The following is an 18,777-nucleotide window of genomic DNA, read 5'->3' as shown; positions in this document are numbered from 1 at the left end:
AGGAGACAGAAAAGAGAGAGAAGGAGAAAGAAATGGAGGGAGAGCAGAACCTAGTAGAACCTGGCAGTGTGTGACCCGAAGAGAGTGCAGCCGCGACTGGCCGGGAGCCTCATCAGCTACATTTTGGAGCTAAGACAAGGTTGCCCTGGTGCCTCTAATCCCTGCTGAGGTCCTTGCAGCTACTCAGAGCTTGAAAAAAAAAAAAATCAATAAGTTAAGCCTGGTAGCTTCCAGGGCTCACAGAGAAGGAAGCTTTGCCCAGTGGTTGGTGGCCACCGAGGAGTGGATGTGGTTTTGGTCAGTGAGCTCACGGGCAGGAGTGGCATCCTTGGCATTAAAGCCTAAAGACTAGTCCTTAACGCCTGATCATGTTTGCTTTATTAGTTGAGTGTTCTCGGATCACGTGTGAACACACTGGTGTTTGAATTAAATAAGATCATGTGTAAAAAAAAATGGAAAGAATGGAGAGAGAAAATGAAATGGACAGGGTCAGAGAGAAAGATGGACAGGGGAATGGAGGAGAAAAAGCAATGAAGAGAATCTGAGTCAGCGAGAGAAAGCGAACGAGAGACAAGGAGGGTGAGAAAGAAGCCAAAAGGAGGCAGAGAATGATGGAGACTAATGGAGAGACACGAGGACGAACCATCAGACAGGGAGGCAGGAGGGCAGACCAGCTCCCCGAGCCTCACCCTCACTCCCCACTAACACTGCACCCTACCTCATGCTAGACTTGGTCCGGGAATCAGAGGAAAGCCTCAGCCCTCTCTGTCTGCAGGCCCCAGCCTGTCCTGTTCTCTTGGTTTGCCCCCCACATCCTCTACCCAAAGCCTTTGAGGGGCACCCCAGAGGGAGGCAGGGCTCTTGCAGGCTGACGTGGCTGCCTGGGTGGAATCTGAAGGCAAAACCCAGCGACACCCTCCCTCGAGGCCTGGACAGGCCCCAGCCTGCCTCCCTGTGGGGCCCAGGCAGAAAGAGGCCTCAAAGGTCAACCTTACTGTACCCCTCACTGAACAGAGAAGGGAACGAGGTCCAGACTGGGGCAGAGACAAGCCTGAAGTGGCAGCAGTAAACTAGCTAGGACTAGCTATCAGATATTTGTGGCCTAGAAACGTTGGGTTTTGCTGTCTCCTGGGGAAACTGCTTCCTGCTCAGGGGGGCCTCAAATGTCCTGAACTTGAGGTGTTTTGGTGCCAGGAACTGTGCCGAATCTTACCCAATATCCTGTGAAGTGACTCCTGTGCAGTGCCCGTCATACAAATGAGGAAACTGAGGCTCAGGGAAGTTGAGGTTCTAAGCCTGAATAGCACACAATACAGGGAGACTACTTGGGTCTGTCTGCCCTTGAAACCGTTTTGGTGCCAAGGCACCTCCCCACCCCTCCTGGGTGGTGTGCAGGGAAGGGCGCTGGAATAGGGAAAATGGGTAGGGCTGGAGCTGGATGGCAGGACCTACAACTGGGGAAATTTCCAGAATAACGATGGTTTCCAAATCAGCATTCTGTTTGTGTCCCTGCCTTTGGGAAGCCCAGGCCTCCCTGTCATCCCTGCCCCTTCCAGCCTCTGGAGAGGAGTTTGGCTTCTAGGCTGCCCCCCACTCTCTGTCCTTTCTCTTCATTGTCCCTTACTGGGCCTAGGACCAGGCTGGTTCTGAAGCCAGAGATGGGGCTGTATCTCCTAGACCTCTTCTCCCTTTCCTGTCCCAGGCTCTGCTTCCCTGGGTTTTCAGCCTCTAATCCCTGCCCAGCTGGGGCCAGACGGTCATCTGAGCCTCAGTTTCTTCATTTGCGCTATGGATATAAGCACCTGACTTCTCAGGAGAGTTGGAAGCTGAAAGACTGGCTCTGGAACACAGGAACATGTGTGGGTGCAGCCCTGCTCTTGAGGGACATGATCCCTGCTGTGTCTCCCAAGTGGCCAGAGTTCAGGGGCAGGGTGGCCAGAGACCCAGAGCCTGAGCCACCCTTTGCTCCCCTGGGAGCCCTTGTCCCTTCAGCCTTGCAAGCCCCTTGCTGCTCTCAACAAATGCTCTGACTGAGCCCCAGGAGTGAAGAGCCCTGGGGAGCTGTCTCCTGAGTATACCAATCTATCCTAGAACCAGAGTGCGGCAGGGTAGGAGCTAGCACCCAGGTGACCAGGAGATAGATGCTCCCTTTCCAGGAAGCCTGAGCAATTCCCAGGGGGGTGGCCAGAGAGTCCCAGCCCTGTCCTCATCAATTTCTGGCAGACTTATGGCTTTCTTCCAGCACATGGAGGTGGGTTTGGCAGCCACCCAGGGCAAATGGGGTGATTAGGACAAGTTTTGGACCCCTCCTCTGAGCCCCTGAACCCTCTTCCTTCATCAGGAAAACACAGATCCCCCTCCTGGCTGTCACACCCAGATCCTGGGGCTTTGGCTTCCACAGCCCATATCCAGGCGGGGCCAGATAGCAGGTGACTAGAAGGCTTTAAGGAAGTGGGGGCGTGGGCCCAGCAAGTGCACTCTTCGGCCAATCAGAGGCCTGCCCAGCCGGTGGATTCAGTTACAAGCCTGAGATCACCCCATACTCCAGCCTCCTTCCTACTCCTCCCAAAGCTCCATTCATTGGCCCCTCTGCATCGGGTCTGCTGGGCATAGCTTCCGCTCAGCTGCAGAGCTGCCGCCTCGTGGACCACCAGGGGTAGGCGTCACAGGGCTTTGTGTGCCTGGACCAGGGCGGGATGAGGGTTCTGGTGGTGCTACTGGGGGTCCTGATTTTCCGGGGGGTGGCTTTGGGGGGCCCTGCTGTCCTCCCTTGGAACAGCACCTCCTGCCACTTGGCCAGGCCCATCTCCGGCAACCCCTTGGGGTCCTTGAGCTTCTTGGGCAAGGATGCTCAGGGGCTGGCCCTGTTCCACGCCCACTGGGATGAGCACGGCAGGCTGCAGGCTTGTAGCCGGCAGGATGAGTCCGAGCTCACCGAAACCTTTGGTAACCTCTGTGCTGGTGAGATCACCCGGGGCTCCTTCATCCACACCCCTGGGTCCAAGCTGCAGAGAGTCCTGGCCACCCTTCAGAGTCAGTGGGAGACCTGCCAAGGGCATGAGGACAGTCCAGCAGGTACCAGGGAGAAACGAGCAGCAGAGCAGAGTGGAGTACCTGGCACAGGGCACCATCGGGTGAAGAGAGGCTGGACCATGCCTGGCACGCTGTGGTGTGGAGTTGGGGACTCCGCTGGGAACTCCTCAGAGCTGGGTGAGCCATGGGGTGTGGGGTGGGGGACTGGAAGAGAAAGTACAGGCTTAGCCCTGGTCCCCACTCTGCCAGGCTGTGTTTTCTTGAGGGAATGACTAACCCACTCTGAACTTCAATTTTCTTGGCTGTAAAATGGGGGTGACAATCAGCCTCATAAGTGGTCATAGGTGGGAAACTCCAACCTGAGAGATAATCATCCAAGGGTGATTATCACCGGCTGGGTGGACCCTGGATTGATTGAGCCAGAGAGCTGCTCTCCAAGAGTGAGCTTTATGGACACAGAGTGCCCAGTGGAGTGGACACTGAGACCTGAAGGCCCGGGTTGAAATTCCAGCTCAGCATATCCAAGCTGACCAAGCCGCCTGTCTTCTCCGAGCCTGCACCAGGAAAGTGACTCCTCCCTTGCAAGGCTGCCTGAGCTTGGATTCAGGAAGTGTCGCGCACTTGGGAGAAGCTCACTAAAGGGTGCTGTTGCTCAGATGGTGAAAGATACAGATGACTTTTTTTTTGTACTCTCAGTGCAACTGCCGTCTGCATGGAGGGTTAGGGGAGGGCTTGGCACCCGAGTTGGAGCAGGTTGGCATCCTGGCAACGCCTCATTGTGCCAGCTGGAAAGGTTGCACCCTGCCTGCTTGCCATTCCATTCCACACACATTCATAACTTCGGTGTTTTATTGGGATGTGAGCTAGGGAACTCTGGAGGTAGACTCCAGCTTCTCCGAAAAAGAGCTTTCCATAGGCCAGGTTCCTGGGTGGGCTGCCAGTACTTGGGGTTGCTCAACAGCTGCTGTGTCTGGGTGTTCTCTTTAAGCTTTGAGGTTCTGAGTCTCCTAGAAGAGAGTGACTGGCCCTACCACCCAGGGCATTTGTATCAGGGCAGGGGGAGAACCAGGCCTCTGCCCCCAACATGCCCCCTGGGCACATCTAGGGCCAGGACTCTACAGAGCTGGTGCCCCCCACCCCCACTGCTCCCCGCAGGGGTCTTCCAGGGTCCGGATCTCTGCTGCCGGGAACATGACCGCTGCCCACAGACCATCTCGCCATTCCAGTACAACTACGGCATCCGGAATTACCGATTCCACACCATCTCCCACTGTGACTGTGATGCCAGGTTGGTGGTGGGCAGGGAGGGCAGAGTGCTCAGGGGTGAGGTGGAATTACCTAGTTTCTGGGTGCAAAATCCAGGATTTTTGAAGGGATCAGCCAGCCCAGATTGCCCTGTGCAAGTGGGAAAGCTGAGGCCTGAGAGGTGTGGGAAAACTTGGGCCCCAAATCACCTGGCTATTAGTGAGTGGGTGGACCAGGTAAGGAGCCAGGTGACTCTGTGGCTCAGGGACCTGAGTGCCAGGTCTGGCACAGGTTCCAGCAATGCCTGCAGAACCAGCGGGACTCCATCTCTGACATTGTGGGCGTGGCCTTCTTCAACGTGCTGGAGATCCCCTGCTTCGTGCTGCAGGAGCAGGAGGCGTGCGTGGCATGGTTCTGGTGGGGCGGGTACGTGACTGCCCCCTTCGAATCCCTTCTCAGCCAGCGTGAGAGCCTACTTGCTAAGCCGGGAGAGGGGGGCCTGTCTGTCTGTCTGTCTGTCCTCTAGGAAATAACGCCTCCTTCTCTACTCAGGGGAGAATCCAGTGCAGACCTTCCCTAATGCCCCATAAGAGCCAGTGGGTGAGGGATGGGACTGGCAGAGCCTGTAGCTCCAGGAAGATGATTCCGGGGCTTTTGGGAGGGAGATTATGGGTTACCCACTGCCACAACTGCCACCTCCCAGGTGTAGAACACATGGCTCCATACTCTTCGCCCGCCTCCAGCCCAGGACCCTCTACAATGCCTCTTGGAGCTCCCAGGTCAACCCCTTGACTCCCAGCCCCCAGACTCCGGCCCTCACCAAGGCACAACAGAAGAAGCACCTTTGGAAGTGGCTGCCACAGCAGGAAGGGTCTGAGTACCCCAGCAGACCCAATACCACAGCCCTCCAGGCCCCTGTGGCCTCTACCAGGCCTGAGAGAGCCCCCACAGCTCTGCTGGAGGTCACCCCTCCAGGACTCCGGGAGCTGCAGGATGACCCAAGACCTCAGGGTGAGCTCAGAACCTAACTTTGGCAGTTCCCGATAGGAGGAGGGGTCCCTGCCTCTGTGCATGTGGGGGTGTCCTGCTTCCTTTCCTCTCTGAAATCTTCCCTGCCTCTCCCAAATAATGTGCTAACCAGAGGACTTCTGTAAACCACAAACTTAACCATGTCACTCCCCAGTGAGCCCCACCACGGTTTTTCGTACATCAGCAGAGGATGTCCTAACACCTGGGCCCTCAGGCACTGGCCCTGCAGACTGGGCTCCCTGTTGAAACTCCAGTTTCACAATCTTGATTTAGTTGCTCATAGGCAGTTTGCTTTCTCCTACTTCTGGGCCTTTGCATGTGTTGTTCCCTCTGTCTGGAGCATTCTCCCATCCTTTTCCTTTCTCCCAGCTTCAGCTTAGCAGCCTCTGTCTCCAGGAAACCTTCCCTGAGGTTTCTTGTGGATGCCCCAGGGCCACACTCCTGGGTGTGTTCGTCTGAGCACTTGTCTTAGTGTTTCTCTGGACAGCAGTTGGCATTGGTGGGGTCTCCCTTCAGCCCACACCTGCCCCCAGGTGTCCACCGCACCTGCCACAGCTTCCACCTCCTTGACCAGTGCGAGCACCAGATCAGACCCCAGGAGACCAAGTTCCAGCTGCTCAATAGCGCCCCTGAACCTCTCTTTCACTGCAACTGCACACGTCGGTGAGGCCTGCATGGAACCTGGGTGGTGGACTGCCTACTGCTGGGCTCTGGGGGGGAGGGGAGAGCACCTGGCAGGTTAAGGCTGAGTGCCAACTTAAGCCTACCTTTGCCCTCAGGCTGGCACGCTTCCTGAGGCGTCACCACCTACCATTGGGCGCCAACGTGCTTTGGGCACGGCTGGGGATGACCTGCTTTAAACTGGCCCCTCCACTAGACTGTGCTGGGAACAAAGAGTAAGTGGAGGCAGAGCCGGAAGGGGTGGGGGGGGTCTCCTTAGGGGTGGGTTGCCTATAACTCTTTTGTGTGCCTAGGTTGAGGGGTGCAGAGGAAGGGGTCAGGACCTCTAAGCTCCCCTGTCACCAGCCCCCTACCCTCAGGTACCCTGGGTTCAGCGCTGCAGTTGGCTGTGATGCATCCTGATTGTCAGTTACTTCCTGTGTGACCTTGCAAGTCAAATCACCTGTTATGTCTCCATTCCCTTATCTGTAAAGTGGCCATGGATAGTGCAGCCTAAGGCCTGCCGGGCACATAATAAAAATGCTTGCTTAACCCTCACTTCTATTTCACCATCTCTTTTGGATCCTGATTTTTCAAGCCAGCCCCTGTTCCCTTTCCTGTTTTATGGGTGGGAAAACAGGCCCAGGTTTCTGCAGTCAGCTAGTGGCAGACTGAGGATTATTCTGTCCCCTACAGATGTAACCTCTTTCCCTGGCTCCAGACCTGCTCTTGTCTGGGCCTCAGCCCGTCTGCAGAATAGTGTGCAGCCTTCGTTAGTCATGACTGTCTGCCCTGCTGTTTCCTTCCACAGTTGTTCCAGAGAGCCCAGAGCCATGAAGGTGACAGCTCGGCACTTACAGCGTCTTCAGCAGAGGCAGCTCCAGCTCCAGAGTCCAGATGTAAAGCAGGCGAGGCCTTCAGAGCACCCAGGAGCCCCTCTGTCATTCTCTGACCAGTGCCTGCAGGTGACCCAGGCAGCCCAGAGGTCTGCTGGGCAGCAGAAACCCTGGAACCAGTGACCTCCGTTTCAGCTCTTCTGGGCACCAGCCCGGACTTCCCTGGCTTTGCCAGTCCCTGTGGATTTCAGCCTCCCACCATGTGTTAACCCAAATATGGTGCAGGTTCTTATGGACAGCAGGAGTCTGGGAGGGGCTGGCCGAGACCCAGAGGCTGCACTGCGACTCCTGCTGTGCTGGGTGAGCTTAGACTGGTACCATAAGCTCTCTGTGCTAGAATGTGGTATTCAGGAGATTCACTTTGATGCCCTGGACTTGGGCCGAGCCAGGGAACTTCATGTACAGATGGGAATGGGGAGAGGCTAAGTTACTGCAGCAGTCCCAGGAGGTGGCACGCATATGTTCATATTGCAAAATTAACATTCTCAAGGATATGCCCAGTGGAGTCTCATTACCCGCCTGCTGAGGTCTGGGGTGGCCGGTGGGGAATGAAGGGTGTCACAGAGGCACCTCAGTTTGAACCCATGATGGAGGGGTGTACTGCCAGAGAGTGAGGTCTCCATCACCTTCCTCCCCAGGGTACTCCTTTTCTTAACAGCTATGTCATTCCTGGCCCATTCTTTCTAGTCTAAACTTATATTCAAAACTTCCCCATGCCCTTGAGCAAGACGCCTTCCTTACCCCCTCTGACTCTGAGCCTGAGTTTCCCCTGAAAAAGAGGAATGTAAGCAGGACCTACCTCATACTAATTAAGTGAACCAACAGACATATAGTGCTTAGCACCTGTAAATGTTCCCTCCCTCCAAGCACAACCAAATTGTGCTTAGGTGTCTGACCTTGAGAGGCACCCATAACCTCTCTGAGGCCTCAGTTTGCTATCCTGTGAAATGGGTCTAAAATGTACTGAGCTCAACACCACAATTCAGGATACAGATTAAAGGAAATTGTGTGTGAAATATACATAGCTGGTGCCTGGTAATTATCAGATCTGTCATCCTCTTGCCTCTCTAGTCCTTTCTTCTGACTACCTCCACCCCCAGACTGCTAACAGGTGTCAGACAGGAGTGAGGTTGGAGAATTTTATTCCTAATGGATGACCTCCAGGATTGCCCCTCACCCCATCCCAGATGGGGGCCCAGACAGGGCTTTGCTGATTGTCACAGTTAAGATGCCGGGACCAAGCTTGGGGGACCCCAGTTGTCCACTCCTGGTCAGGACAGAGTGGCAGGTGCAAATGAAGCTGGAGCAGCAGTGGAGGGAGGCAGGCAGGTTTGCAGAAGATGGGACAGAGTGGGGGCCACCAGGGCCCACTGCCCACCCACCCTCAGGGTGCCACATTCCCTTTCCCCAATCCCTATTGGCCCTGGGGGCTCGGAGACAGGCTGTTAGGGGTTGGGACTTTCGGGTCAGGTCCCCAGGAGCTGCCGCCACCTGGGTCTACGGTCTCTAGACGCAAGGCAGGCAGCAAGCGCAGGTTTCGAGGCACAGATGGTGGGAAGGCCCGGGAGCCAGGCAGCCCAGAGGGTCCCTCCTCACGACCACCTTGGCTGCTGCCATCACTGCCCCCGTCAGGGGCCACCCGGGGTAGGCGGCGGTTCTGAGGCGAGGGGCTGCGGCTGGCACCACGCCGCTCTCGGGAAGAGGGCCGCAGGGCAAGGCTGGGGAAGCGGGCCAGGCCTGGGCTGCGGCTGCGGTGCCGCTTGGACTTGCCAGGGCTGGGGCTTCTGGACTTGGGTGCGAGCAGTTCCAGAGTGCTGTCATCCTCATCCTCGGAGCTGGCACCTGAGCTGTCTGTGCTGCTGCTGGCCACCTCCGAGGTAGGCAGCGAGATCTGAGGGGAAGATTAGTCACTGGGATGCTCTTCTCCCCAACTGACCACTGAGGGCTCTTGGGATCACTTCAGGCCTCCTCACTGGCAGTCCAGGGAGGTCAGGTTCCTTATACGAGGTCACAGAGCAGCATGTAGAGGCTGTGGCATTTGGACGGGTCCTTTGGCACACCCCAACCCACAGTCTGGCTTACTCACCTGGAAGGGTTCAGTGACACCAATGAGGATGCTGTGGGTGTGGCTGTAATAGCCGAGGATGAAGTCTCCATGGCCCTTGGGCAAGGACTCCTCACTGAATGTCACCTGGTGGGTCCAGGGGTAGAGGCCCAGGTTGGGGTCTGGAAAGTAGCCTCAGGATTCCCAAGCCAAGTTCTAAGCCCCCCAGGGTGAGGGAGACCTCCCTCAACTTTCCCCACCCACTTAACTACCTGATAGATGTTCCCATCCACATCTTCATGTTTGGCCCAGACGTAAGCCACGTAGTCCTTACAGTGGCGGAATCCCACCTGGGATGAGAGTTAAGTTTGTGAGCCCTCTCACTTGACCCCGGGGGCCTCCCAGCATGACATCTGGAGATGTCAGTGATACCCTGAGGGCCCAGCTCCTTCAGGCCCTTCCTCCTCCCGAGTCTCTGACCACTCCTGCCCTTCTCACCCGGTACAAGCCAATCCAGTCCCAGGAGCTGCGGGCGAACACTGTTTCCATGCGGTACCTCACCACAGCCTGCTCCGGTCGCACCCACTCGTCTGCCACTTCAAGCCGTACCAGCGGCACATCGTCTCTGAAGGCAAACTGCAGGGCCAGGCGCCACATGAGGGAGAAGCTCTAACAGTCCGTGCACCCAGGGCCCGTAGGCTTGAGTCAGCACAAATTGGTTGGTCCAAAGGGCCTTTGAAACCCTGCAGACTGGGAAACTGAGGCAGAACAGCTCCTGGGTAAATACCAGGCAGCTTGGGCTCCTTCTGCCCAGAGCATTCTTAGGGAGTGAAAACGCAGCTTTGAAGCTAACCAACTGGGGCTTTCGCCCTGGCTGGCTCTGCCACCGGCAGGCTGTTTGGTGCTGAGTGAATTTCCTGACCTCACTGAATGCCAGGGCTCTTGTCTGTAAACTCGGAATCTTATTTAACTCTTGGGAATATTCTGCAGATTCAGTGAGATACTATTTGTAAAGCACCCCATATACTTTCCAGTATACAGTTGGTCACCAGTGAATGAATGATTTGCCTATAGCAAGAGGGACGTGGTACACTGGATAATCCTGGGGTCAGGTGAACATCCCTGAGCAGGCAAGAGGAGTCTTGGGCTGAAGGCTAGAGACTTCAGTTACTGCCACTAACTTGCCCCATGATCTCAGATAAGTTTCTAGACAACCCAAGACTCAGTTTCTCCACTTGTACTAAGGATCCATGAACTATGATCTTGTCATAATTTGTCTTCAAGACAAATTATAGCCATGAGTACCCTCTCCCAAGGGTCACTCCAGGCCAATCAGGGGTCACCCATTTGCATGGGGTTGCTGGGGTGGCAGGTGGCCAGGGTATTGACTCCACCTCTGTCCCTCAGGGAGGACTCAGGTTGTGCCAGCCTGAGTCTGGCACCCTGTTTATCTGTCTGCTTCCCTGCTTATTTGGTTTCAGGTTTCCCTTCATCTTCATCTTCTGAGCCAAGCTGCTTCAGAAGAAACAAGCACATCCTCTCCCTGTCCCAAGGCTCCTAACAGCAGTTTTGGCCAGCTGATGGGAGAGTGGGGCCTCTGGGAAATGCCCTAGAAGACCTTGTGGGATAAAATGCCCACTCAGTCCCATTCTGTTGTGTTGCCTTGGGTCAGAGATTTAAGTTCTCTGGACTCTAGTTTCCTTTACCAGTAAAACTGGGTAAAGAATTTGGACACCTCAGGGCCTACAAAGATATTCAAAGTAATGACATATGTCTGGTGTGCTAAACAGGGCCTGGCATGTAATAGGTGCTCCATAGGTGATGTTGTATAAGAGACAGAAAGTCAGAACAAGGAAGGGAGGTTAGGGTTGGATGCCAAAAAGAAGTAGCTCTCGGCCCTCCCTGGTGGCGCAGCGGGTTAAAGCACAGCACTGAGAATCTAAAGCTGCCTCCACACGAGTTCGATTCCCGCCTGCCCCGGAGGTGACCACATGGTGTGGCAGACCTCTCCTGACCCGCCTGCTGCTCCCCTCAGCAGTGTACTTCGTCGATCTGCCTGTTCTGTTCCCCACTCTGTCTCTGGTGAAGCCTCTCACCACCCCTGAGCCTCTGGCCTGTACCCCAGTTCTGTATGCACAAATAAATAAATCTTAAAAAAAAAAAAAAAAGAAGTAGCTCTCAAGGTGAGGACCCTGATGGACCCCACAACTAAACCTTCTAATAAAGGTTAGAGGAGACCAGAAATGAGCAGATTTCTATTCCCAGGAGGATACTGATCAACCCCCACAACTGACCATGTGATAAAGTTCCCAGGGAAAACAGTCTCTGATCTGCAGGGCTTGCCTTATCAGACCAAGAGAATTGGAGAGTCCGGAGTTGGGTTTCAGGGATGGAAAGATGGAACCTATCCCATTCTAACACGGACAGTATACCATGGCATGTGTCCACCACACAGAGGCCTCAGTTTCCCACTAGAAAAACAAAGAATTGGATTACAGGGGCTCTCAATTCCAATATTAATGTTCTAGTATTTCCCCTTTTTACTTAGACAACTAAGGGCCTGAATCCTACATTTGCTAAATCATTATTATTTTTTAAATAGTTATGCATACAGAACTGGGGTGCAGGCTAGAGGTGCAGAAGTGGTGAGAGGATTCACCAACGACAGAGTGGGGAGCAGAACAGGCAGAGTGATGAAGTACACTGCTGAGGGGAGCATAGGGCAGTCAAAAGAGGTCCGCATGCAAAGTGGATCACCTTGGGGCCGGGGCTCAAACTCGCACTGAAGCAGCTACAGCTTGCTTGCAGTGCTGTGCTTTAACCCATCGCACCACAAGGGAGGGTCCTAAATGTGCTAAATTAAAGTGACTATTTAGACTTAAACTTCATACTTTTTATATGCCTACTCCTTTTGCCCATCACTCTTAACTCTTACAGGTCCAGACACATGGTAGGATGATAAATCATGGATAGATGTGAATGAATGCTACATGATGCTGGGTGAGCATTTTGACTTTGCCAGTCTTACTATATATGTAAATTTTAATCTTTCTGGAAAGTAGTAAGTTAGAGATTAGTGGAAAAGGCATGGATAGACTAGGAAATCAAACTAGCCTGGGTTCAAATCCTGTGATTAGCTATAATGACCCTGGGCAAATGATGCTATGTCTGAACCTAAGTCTCCTCATATGAAAATGGAGATCATAACTCTACTCCTACTCTGCTACAACAAACAGATGCTGCTGACGGCAGGTGTGAGGGGATACTGCTGAGCTAGGGTGTGGGGGACGTCATGAGAGGATGATGCCGGAACTCACCCGCAGGACAAACTGGGCAGCCACTGGCTTGTGGTCACTGACTGTGTACTCCATGTGGCTGCGGTAGCTATGCTGGGTCACCTGGAGCCGGTGGCTCTCCCGTCCTGAGGGGCTGGGACCCCCACCTGGAGCCTTGACCTTCCACAGAATACGGTCTGTCCAGGCTGGCTTCCTCTTCTTGGCACTACAGTGGACAGGAGAAGCCCTGGTGTCAGGGGCTGGGGCTCAAGAGCTAACCCTAACCTTATCTCCTGCCCCTCTTCCCTGTGCCCCTTATCCAGAAGGTCTCAACCCACATCCCCACCTCATTCCAGTGCTGAGCTCACCTGGTATCATATTTGTTAGTACCCACATCAAACTTGAAGGTGGGCGCAAAGTTGAGGGGCCCCTCCTGGAAGCCCTTTAGGATGGGCCAGGTGGTCTTGGCCATGTTGAGCTGTGAGGGTCCAGAAGGGCAGAATTGGACAGTAGCTTGGGCAAGGCAGGTGAGGGTTGGGACCAAGCCTACGGTACAGGTGTGTCCTGGGGTATACTCTGTGCACTTCAGGGTTTGGGGTGTGGGCTGGGATTCCACACCTGGTCTTTCTCCCAGAGCTGCTGGAGCTGGTTGCTGTCGATGGCAAACTTGACAAAGTGCAGGTCATAGCTCTCAATACGGAAATTCAGGTCCCCAAACCAGAACACGAGGCTGTTCAGGTGTGAGGGTCAACAGGGTCCGTCAGATGGACGAGCCCGTCCCCACCCCCATCTAACACGAAAGCACCTGCTGCCCCTAGAGATAAAGCAGCGGGTGGGCGGCAGAGCCTCCAGCCAGCGGCAGAGCCTCCAGCCAGCCGAGGAACCGCAGGGGTGCGAATCTACTGGGAAGTCAGGCTGGGACAGTCAGCAAGAGCCTGCCCTTCGGCAAAGCTCCACCCGTAGGCTCAGCCCTCTCCCACCACTCCGCGCCCCCCTTCCCACAGCCGTATTTGCTTTCGTATACCTAGTTTGCTAGCTGTCTGCGTGGTTACAGACACCCCCACCCGCACCCCACACCGCCACAGGCCCCAAGATCCTTCCCGGCGGGTCGGCGTCCCGCGCCAAGTTTGCGGGGACTCGGAGGCCCGGCCGCCCTTCACTAGCCCCGCCCCATCGCCACTGGCTCCGCCCCTGCCCGTACTCGTGATCCAGGATGCCGTGAGCCCCTGGCCCTTGGAACTGCTGGAGACTGAGGATGGTCTGGAAGTTGTCCTTGCGCTGCTCCGCCTTGTCCATGTGCGCCGGCAGGTGGCAGTTCAGGAAGCAGAGCATGTGCCCGAAGGCCGCCAGTCGCACGCTCACTCCACCTTTGTTGCCCTTGAGAGGCGAGATTGGCCAGGTCACCGCAGGGCCCAGCGGGGAGGTGAGAAAGTGGGCGGGGCACAGGGCGGGGCGTAGGGGAGGGGCGGGGCGTAGGGGAGGGGCGGGGCCAGTCCGTAGGGCCCGGAAGAGGGTGGTTTCTAGCGAAATGAGCGGAACACCTGGATTAGGGCGGGGGTTGGCTGGTGGCGGAAAAGGGTAGGGTCTAGAGAAGGGGGTGGGGTGGAAGAGCAGCCAGCTTCACAGTATGGGGTCGGGACCTTTCCTTGCCGGTGCTTGGCAAGCCGGGGGTCTAACCTACAGCCCCCTGAGGGTCCAGTGCTTTCCCTGGACGCCCCGCGCTCACCCAGTAGCCACCCAGGCCAGTGCGCGTGCAGTCTGTCTGCACGTCCCTCAGGAAGGGCAGGTGGTAGTACTTGGCGAACAGCAGCAGGATGACGCCCTGCATCCGCACAGTGCTCACCTGTGGCGGGAGGCCAAGCGACTGAGGTACGGGGCACGATTCCGCAGCCCCGGCCCTCACCTTTTCTTGCCCTAAGGCTCCCAAGTCACGGCCCGCAGTGGGTCCAGGCAGGGCTAGGGCCAGGAATCCACGGGGTCTCCGACCCAGTCCAGAGATTGCGGAAGACGTTACCAGCACAAAGTTGAAGGGCGCCAGCGCGTCCATGAAGAGCTCGCTCCACTGGTCCGTGAAGAGCGCGTCCTTGAGCCGCTTGTTGATCATAGAGTTCACTTCCTGCAACCTGGGGGAGGCGGGAGGGATGAGGCGGCTCTCGGTGTGGAGGGCATAGAAGAAACCCCTCCCATGGATGAGAGGCTGAGATAGGGTGCACAGAGGGGCTCGGGAGGGGGTCCACGCGCCCTGCCCCTCACCCTATGGCGATCATGTCTGCCCCGTCACAGTCATCGCCGCTGCAGCCCAGGTGGAGAAGAGATGTGACATCGTCGGGGGGCATGGCGGTGCCCACGTTCCATGTGACCACAGTGATCCTAGGGGCAGGGGCATAGGAGGGGTTCTTTAGCATCTCTACTTTATCCCAACCTCCCTCCCACTGGGTGGAATTTCTGGGGAAATATGCTGAGAAGCCCGCGAAGGACCCACAGACCCACGGGTTGGCTCAATATTCCTCCTGCTAGACTTTTCCTAGGGATATCAATTGAGGCAGTGGGAAACAAATCTCTTAGGAAGGAATCTCTTAGGAAGGGTCCCAAAGGGCTCTTCCTTGGAGTAATGGGCAGGGTAGAATGAGATCCCCTGGAAGAATGGCTAGTTTCATAGCTGAAGCCTCAACCGTCTGTCTTGGGAGAGGGCCCCCTCACCAGAAACCGGGATCATTCTTGCAGGTAGACTGAGCTGACCAAGAGGAAGATGTAGAGGTGGATGACGAGGTGGTTGCAGAGGAGGTGGTGGTGACTGGGACTGGGGCTTCAGGAAGCTGAAGGCTGGGGCTCAGGTGCCCACAAGGCCCAGCATTCTGGGTGCCAGGTCTGAGGTGGCTCATCTCAGGAGTTGAAGGAACACAGGGGGACCGGTTGGGGGACCGGCTGGGGGAGCGGCTTGGAGATCGTGGAGGCTTGGGTAGAGGTGGGGGCACAGTCTGGTTCAAGGTGCCCCCTGGCCGGAAAGTGGGGGACAAAAGTCCAGGGGAGCGGATGCCAGGTTCTGGAGCGCCCTGGCTCACATCCAGGGGCAGGGTCTGGGGAGGCCGGGGCAGGACAGAATCCTCAGGGCTGCTGCGGGGAACCTCAGGCCGGGCTCTGAAGGAGGGGGACATCCGGGGGTCTGGGGAAGTTTGGATCAGGGATGGGGAGCCCACAGGACCAGATGCCTGAGCCAGAGGCTGAAGATGACCTTCAGAAGGAGGGGGGAGCCTGGGGGTTAGGGCATCCCTTTGTTTAGCTGGTGTACATCCCACAGAAGCTGGTGCTGATGCCATGGGTGGTGGAGTCAGGATCTGATCTTGAGAGGGCGACAGAACAGGACTGGGCACTGGGGAAGAGCTGGAGGGGGGCTGTGGAGGCTGATCCTCAGACGTCAGGGCCAGGCTCAGGCCGGAAGCTGCCAGTGCTGGCTTGGGTCCCACGGAGGCAGGTGGCACCTGCTTCTGGTCTCTGGATGGTGGAGCCAGCCTGGGACCCAGGGTGGCTGGGAGTGGCCTCTGCCCAGCTGAAGTAGACATCACCAGTTGCCCCAGGGATGTGGGAGCCAGGACTGAACCTGAGGTCACTAGAGGAAGCTTTGGCCCAGACGAGGCCGACATCACCAACTGGCCGACAGATGTTGGAGCCAGGCTGGAGCTGCTGTGGGCAGGAACTGTTTTCTGCCCTCCAGGGGTAGACAGTGGAATCAGGATTGGTCGGGGAGATGCCAGAACCAGCTTTGGTGCCTCTGAGGAAGTTGGAGTGGTTGTTCGTGGCTCCCCAGGTGCCAGAACCAACCTTGGTTCCGAGGATACTAGGCCCGCATGCTCCTTCACTGGGAGGCGAAAACTTGAGTCCACCTTGCAGAGGACAAATCAAAGACTCAGGCTAATCCTAAGGAGGGGTTTGGGCCCCTGACTGTCATAGCCACCCCCCACCCCCAGCAGAGCCCGCCTACCATGAAGTCACACCTTTCCAAACAGTCCTTCCTAATTTCTCACCTCAATCCATTTTGGTGAATTAGCTTCTCTCTTGGAGGAAAGAGGACACAGAACCCTGTCCCTTCCCTCAAATCTGATACCTCTTTATAGATGGGGAAACTAAGACCCTGACTAATGAGGCAGAGTCTGAACCCAAACCTAGGGGCTCTCTTTGTCTTTTCATCTGATCCCCACCTGCAGACCCTATTGTTAGGTAGCTGGAGCAGCTTCTTTGGGTAACCCTCCTGGCAGTCTCTGGTGCCCTCCCCCAGCCAAGGGCAAATGAGCTGTCACCCCATATTGGCCCACTGTGGATATCCTGGGTGCAGCCTGATAAATATTGCTCCCCTCATTTATATTATTACAGAACCCTCAGTTTCTGCCCCCAGCATAAATCCCAAATTTTTGGTCACAGCCCTTTCTGACCTCACCCATTCCCAGAGCTTCGTGCAGGACCAAGAGCCTGGGGCTGAGACTAGCCATGTGAATTCCAAGCCCAGTTCAGTGTGACCCCAAGGAAGACACATCTCTGTCCAGGGGCTCATTTTTCTTGGAAACACAGGAACCTTGGAAAGGGTCCCTGGACACACTGTATTTTGGAAGTCTTGGTCTATTATAATCTGCATTTCCAAGCTCAGTCTTTACTAGGATTTTGTTCAAGCCCCTGTGGAATAGTCCATCTTCAGCGAGCATGATTCTGACATTCAGAGCAAGTCCAGGATTCTGTTGATACTGGCGTCACACCTCTCTGTGCTGAGGTGCCCTTCTACCTCATCCACCCTATGCCCCACCTGTAAGGACAAGCAGAGATCCCCTTTTTGCCCACCAGTTGGAGTAGGGGGTGCAGGAACATCCTTTCCCTTTCCCATCCATTCTGATGTCCCTGTCTCCAGGAGACAGGATAAAGTGTCCTTTATAAAGGAGGGCAAAAGAAGGTCTATCCTGGCCCTCCGGTAGCCCCATCCTGCCTCCAGAAGGGAAGTTTTGTCTGCATCCTGTGTCCTTCTCGGTTCAGAGAACATGAAACTCTGCTTCTACCTCCCTCCCCAAACTCAGCTTTTGAAGCAGCATTTTGGACATTCTCCTTGGTTCCAAGTGTCCCACTCTGCATCCCCCTCAACCACCACACCGCCTCTTGCACCAACAACTTAGATATCCCAGATGTCACAGTTTTAGTCTTCAGGAACAAGTCTCCTCATTTTGCATTGGTTCAGAGAGTACAAGCAACTTGCCCAAGGTCACACAGCAAAGCTGGAGCACAGTTGGGTCCCCTGACACCTTGTCCAGGGCTCTTTCAAGGGCTCCTGGAGATGGCTGACTCCATCTCTCTCTGGGTGTCCCATCACTTCCAACTGAACTCCCACAGTCCCCTGTTCACTCAGTCCCTATTTAGTGGGCAGAGAGAGTACCAGCCCCTCAGTTAGGGGCATCAGGATGCCTGCAGTGTGTGTATGGTGTGTGTGTGGGGGGAGCAGAGTCAGGGGTAGGGTGTTAGGTTTTAGGGGTCTTACCTTAGGGGATCCTCCAGTTTGGGAAACTCCATGAGGTCCAGGCAAGAGGCCCAGGCTGGCCTGGGTCCCTGGCCTCCTGCTGCCACTGCTGCTCTGGCCCTCCATGTCTGCAGCCCGGCAGCCCGGGCTCCCTCTGCTCAGGCTGTATCTCCTCCGCTCCCGGGAACCAGTGATGTCATCAGCCGATTCAACCTGCTGAGAATTTAAAGGCATAGGCACCCACTTCCCAGCCTAGAGGTGGCCAGGGCAAGGTGGCTAGCCCTGGGAACTCTTTGGGCTAACTGTGAAGGGTTCCCTGCCAGGGGAAGGTAGGATAGTATGTTCACTGTCCTGGCCCACATCTCAACAGGCAGCGTGGAGAAAGCTGTCTACCCGCACCCTCCCACCAGTAAGGCTGGCTAGCCCATGCTCAAAGGAGGGGCATTGTCACACCTGAGGGTAAGGTAGAGATAGGTAGCTCAGAGACCAGAATCATCCTCAGGGCCTCAGAGACACCAGAGTCCCTGCCCTGATCCTTGACCATCCTGACTCCCTGCCAACTCAGAGCTTGCCATGGCCCCCACCCTTGCCCCATTTACAGGCTTTGGTGCCTGCTCCCTCCCTTCTCATCTCAGAGACAGACACTCAGGCTCCAGCCACTGGAGCCCTTTCCCATCTCAACCTCAGGGCTGGCCTCTCCTTCTGCAGACACCTTGTGCCTGCCCTCAGATGTCCCCACAGCCAAGTCCATCACAGGTCAGCTCCTCTCAGCTTTTCTTTCTCCAGTACTCACTGGCTGTCACTTGGGAGGGGTACTTGCTCAAAGTGACTTGGGGAGATCCCCTGAGTCTCAGTGAAATGAAGGAGCCCCCCAGTGACCCCAAGACCTACCTGCAGGAGCCACTTGGGGTGTCTTAACTGCAGTAAAGAAGGACCCAGGGGTAGGGAAACAGATTGCAGGAGGGAAAAAACAACAGATGTGGGTACTGCTTTGGCCAGCACCCAGCACAAAGGCCTGATCTCCAACTAGGACAATGTCCGTGAATGAATGAATGAGAAGAAGGACAAGATTTAGCTTTGGCCAAGGATGGCTTGGGCTCTCTG

General features: G+C 55.8%; 2 protein-coding genes across 4 annotated transcripts; one reads left to right on the top strand and one right to left on the bottom strand.

Annotated features, from left to right (window-relative positions):
* Positions 1 to 2,562: 2,562 nt before the first annotated feature.
* Positions 2,563 to 7,357, top strand: PLA2G3 (phospholipase A2, group III). 3 transcript variants are annotated; one of them, XM_004690677.2, is made up of 7 exons: positions 2,565 to 3,210; positions 4,189 to 4,321; positions 4,570 to 4,704; positions 4,982 to 5,289; positions 5,841 to 5,970; positions 6,087 to 6,203; positions 6,779 to 7,357. In XM_004690677.2, exons 1-7 carry the CDS (start codon positions 2,697 to 2,699, stop codon positions 6,984 to 6,986), a joined length of 1,545 nt encoding a protein of 514 aa, XP_004690734.1. In that variant the 5' UTR covers positions 2,565 to 2,696; the 3' UTR covers positions 6,987 to 7,357. The 3 variants fall into 3 exon arrangements, with proteins under 3 accessions (XP_012586642.1, XP_012586641.1, XP_004690734.1); XM_012731188.1 differs by lacking the exon at positions 6,779 to 7,357 and having other exon boundaries at positions 2,563 to 3,210; positions 5,824 to 5,970; positions 6,087 to 6,194; XM_012731187.1 differs by lacking the exon at positions 4,570 to 4,704 and having other exon boundaries at positions 2,564 to 3,210.
* A 631-nt stretch (positions 7,358 to 7,988) lies between these two features.
* Positions 7,989 to 17,831, bottom strand: INPP5J (inositol polyphosphate-5-phosphatase J). Its single transcript, XM_012731212.1, has 13 exons — positions 17,695 to 17,831; positions 14,883 to 16,063; positions 14,436 to 14,552; positions 14,197 to 14,305; positions 13,909 to 14,025; positions 13,384 to 13,559; positions 12,801 to 12,912; positions 12,551 to 12,660; positions 12,225 to 12,408; positions 9,406 to 9,543; positions 9,180 to 9,257; positions 8,950 to 9,054; positions 7,989 to 8,754 (listed from the first exon to the last, which is right to left on the bottom strand). Exons 1-13 carry the CDS (start codon positions 17,797 to 17,799, stop codon positions 8,278 to 8,280), a joined length of 3,009 nt encoding a protein of 1,002 aa, XP_012586666.1. The 5' UTR covers positions 17,800 to 17,831; the 3' UTR covers positions 7,989 to 8,277.
* Between the last annotated feature and the right edge of the window lie 946 nt (positions 17,832 to 18,777).

This window comes from Condylura cristata, unplaced genomic scaffold (genome assembly GCF_000260355.1).
Source record: "Condylura cristata isolate star-nosed mole 26May11 unplaced genomic scaffold, ConCri1.0 scaffold00029, whole genome shotgun sequence".
In the NCBI taxonomy this organism is placed as follows: domain Eukaryota; kingdom Metazoa; phylum Chordata; class Mammalia; order Eulipotyphla; family Talpidae; genus Condylura; species Condylura cristata.
The sequence above is the reverse complement of the archived record's forward strand: the minus strand, read 5'-3'. Positions and strand labels throughout refer to the sequence as shown.

Coding starts and splice junctions, on each gene's coding strand:
- PLA2G3 (XM_004690677.2), top strand. CDS start 2,697: ATGAGGGTTCTGGTGGTGCTACTGGGGGTCCTGATTTTCCGGGGGGTG. Junction 5,971..6,086: donor CACTGCAACTGCACACGTCG/GTGAGGCCTGCA, acceptor CTTTGCCCTCAG/GCTGGCACGCTTCCTGAGGC. Junction 6,204..6,778: donor GACTGTGCTGGGAACAAAGA/GTAAGTGGAGGC, acceptor TTCCTTCCACAG/TTGTTCCAGAGAGCCCAGAG.
- INPP5J (XM_012731212.1), bottom strand. CDS start 17,799: ATGGAGGGCCAGAGCAGCAGTGGCAGCAGGAGGCCAGGGACCCAGGCC. Junction 14,026..14,196: donor CGCCCTTCAACTTTGTGCTG/GTAACGTCTTCC, acceptor CTCCCGCCACAG/GTGAGCACTGTGCGGATGCA. Junction 9,544..12,224: donor CTGCCCAGTTTGTCCTGCGG/GTGAGTTCCGGC, acceptor CTGGCCCTGCAG/TTTGCCTTCAGAGACGATGT.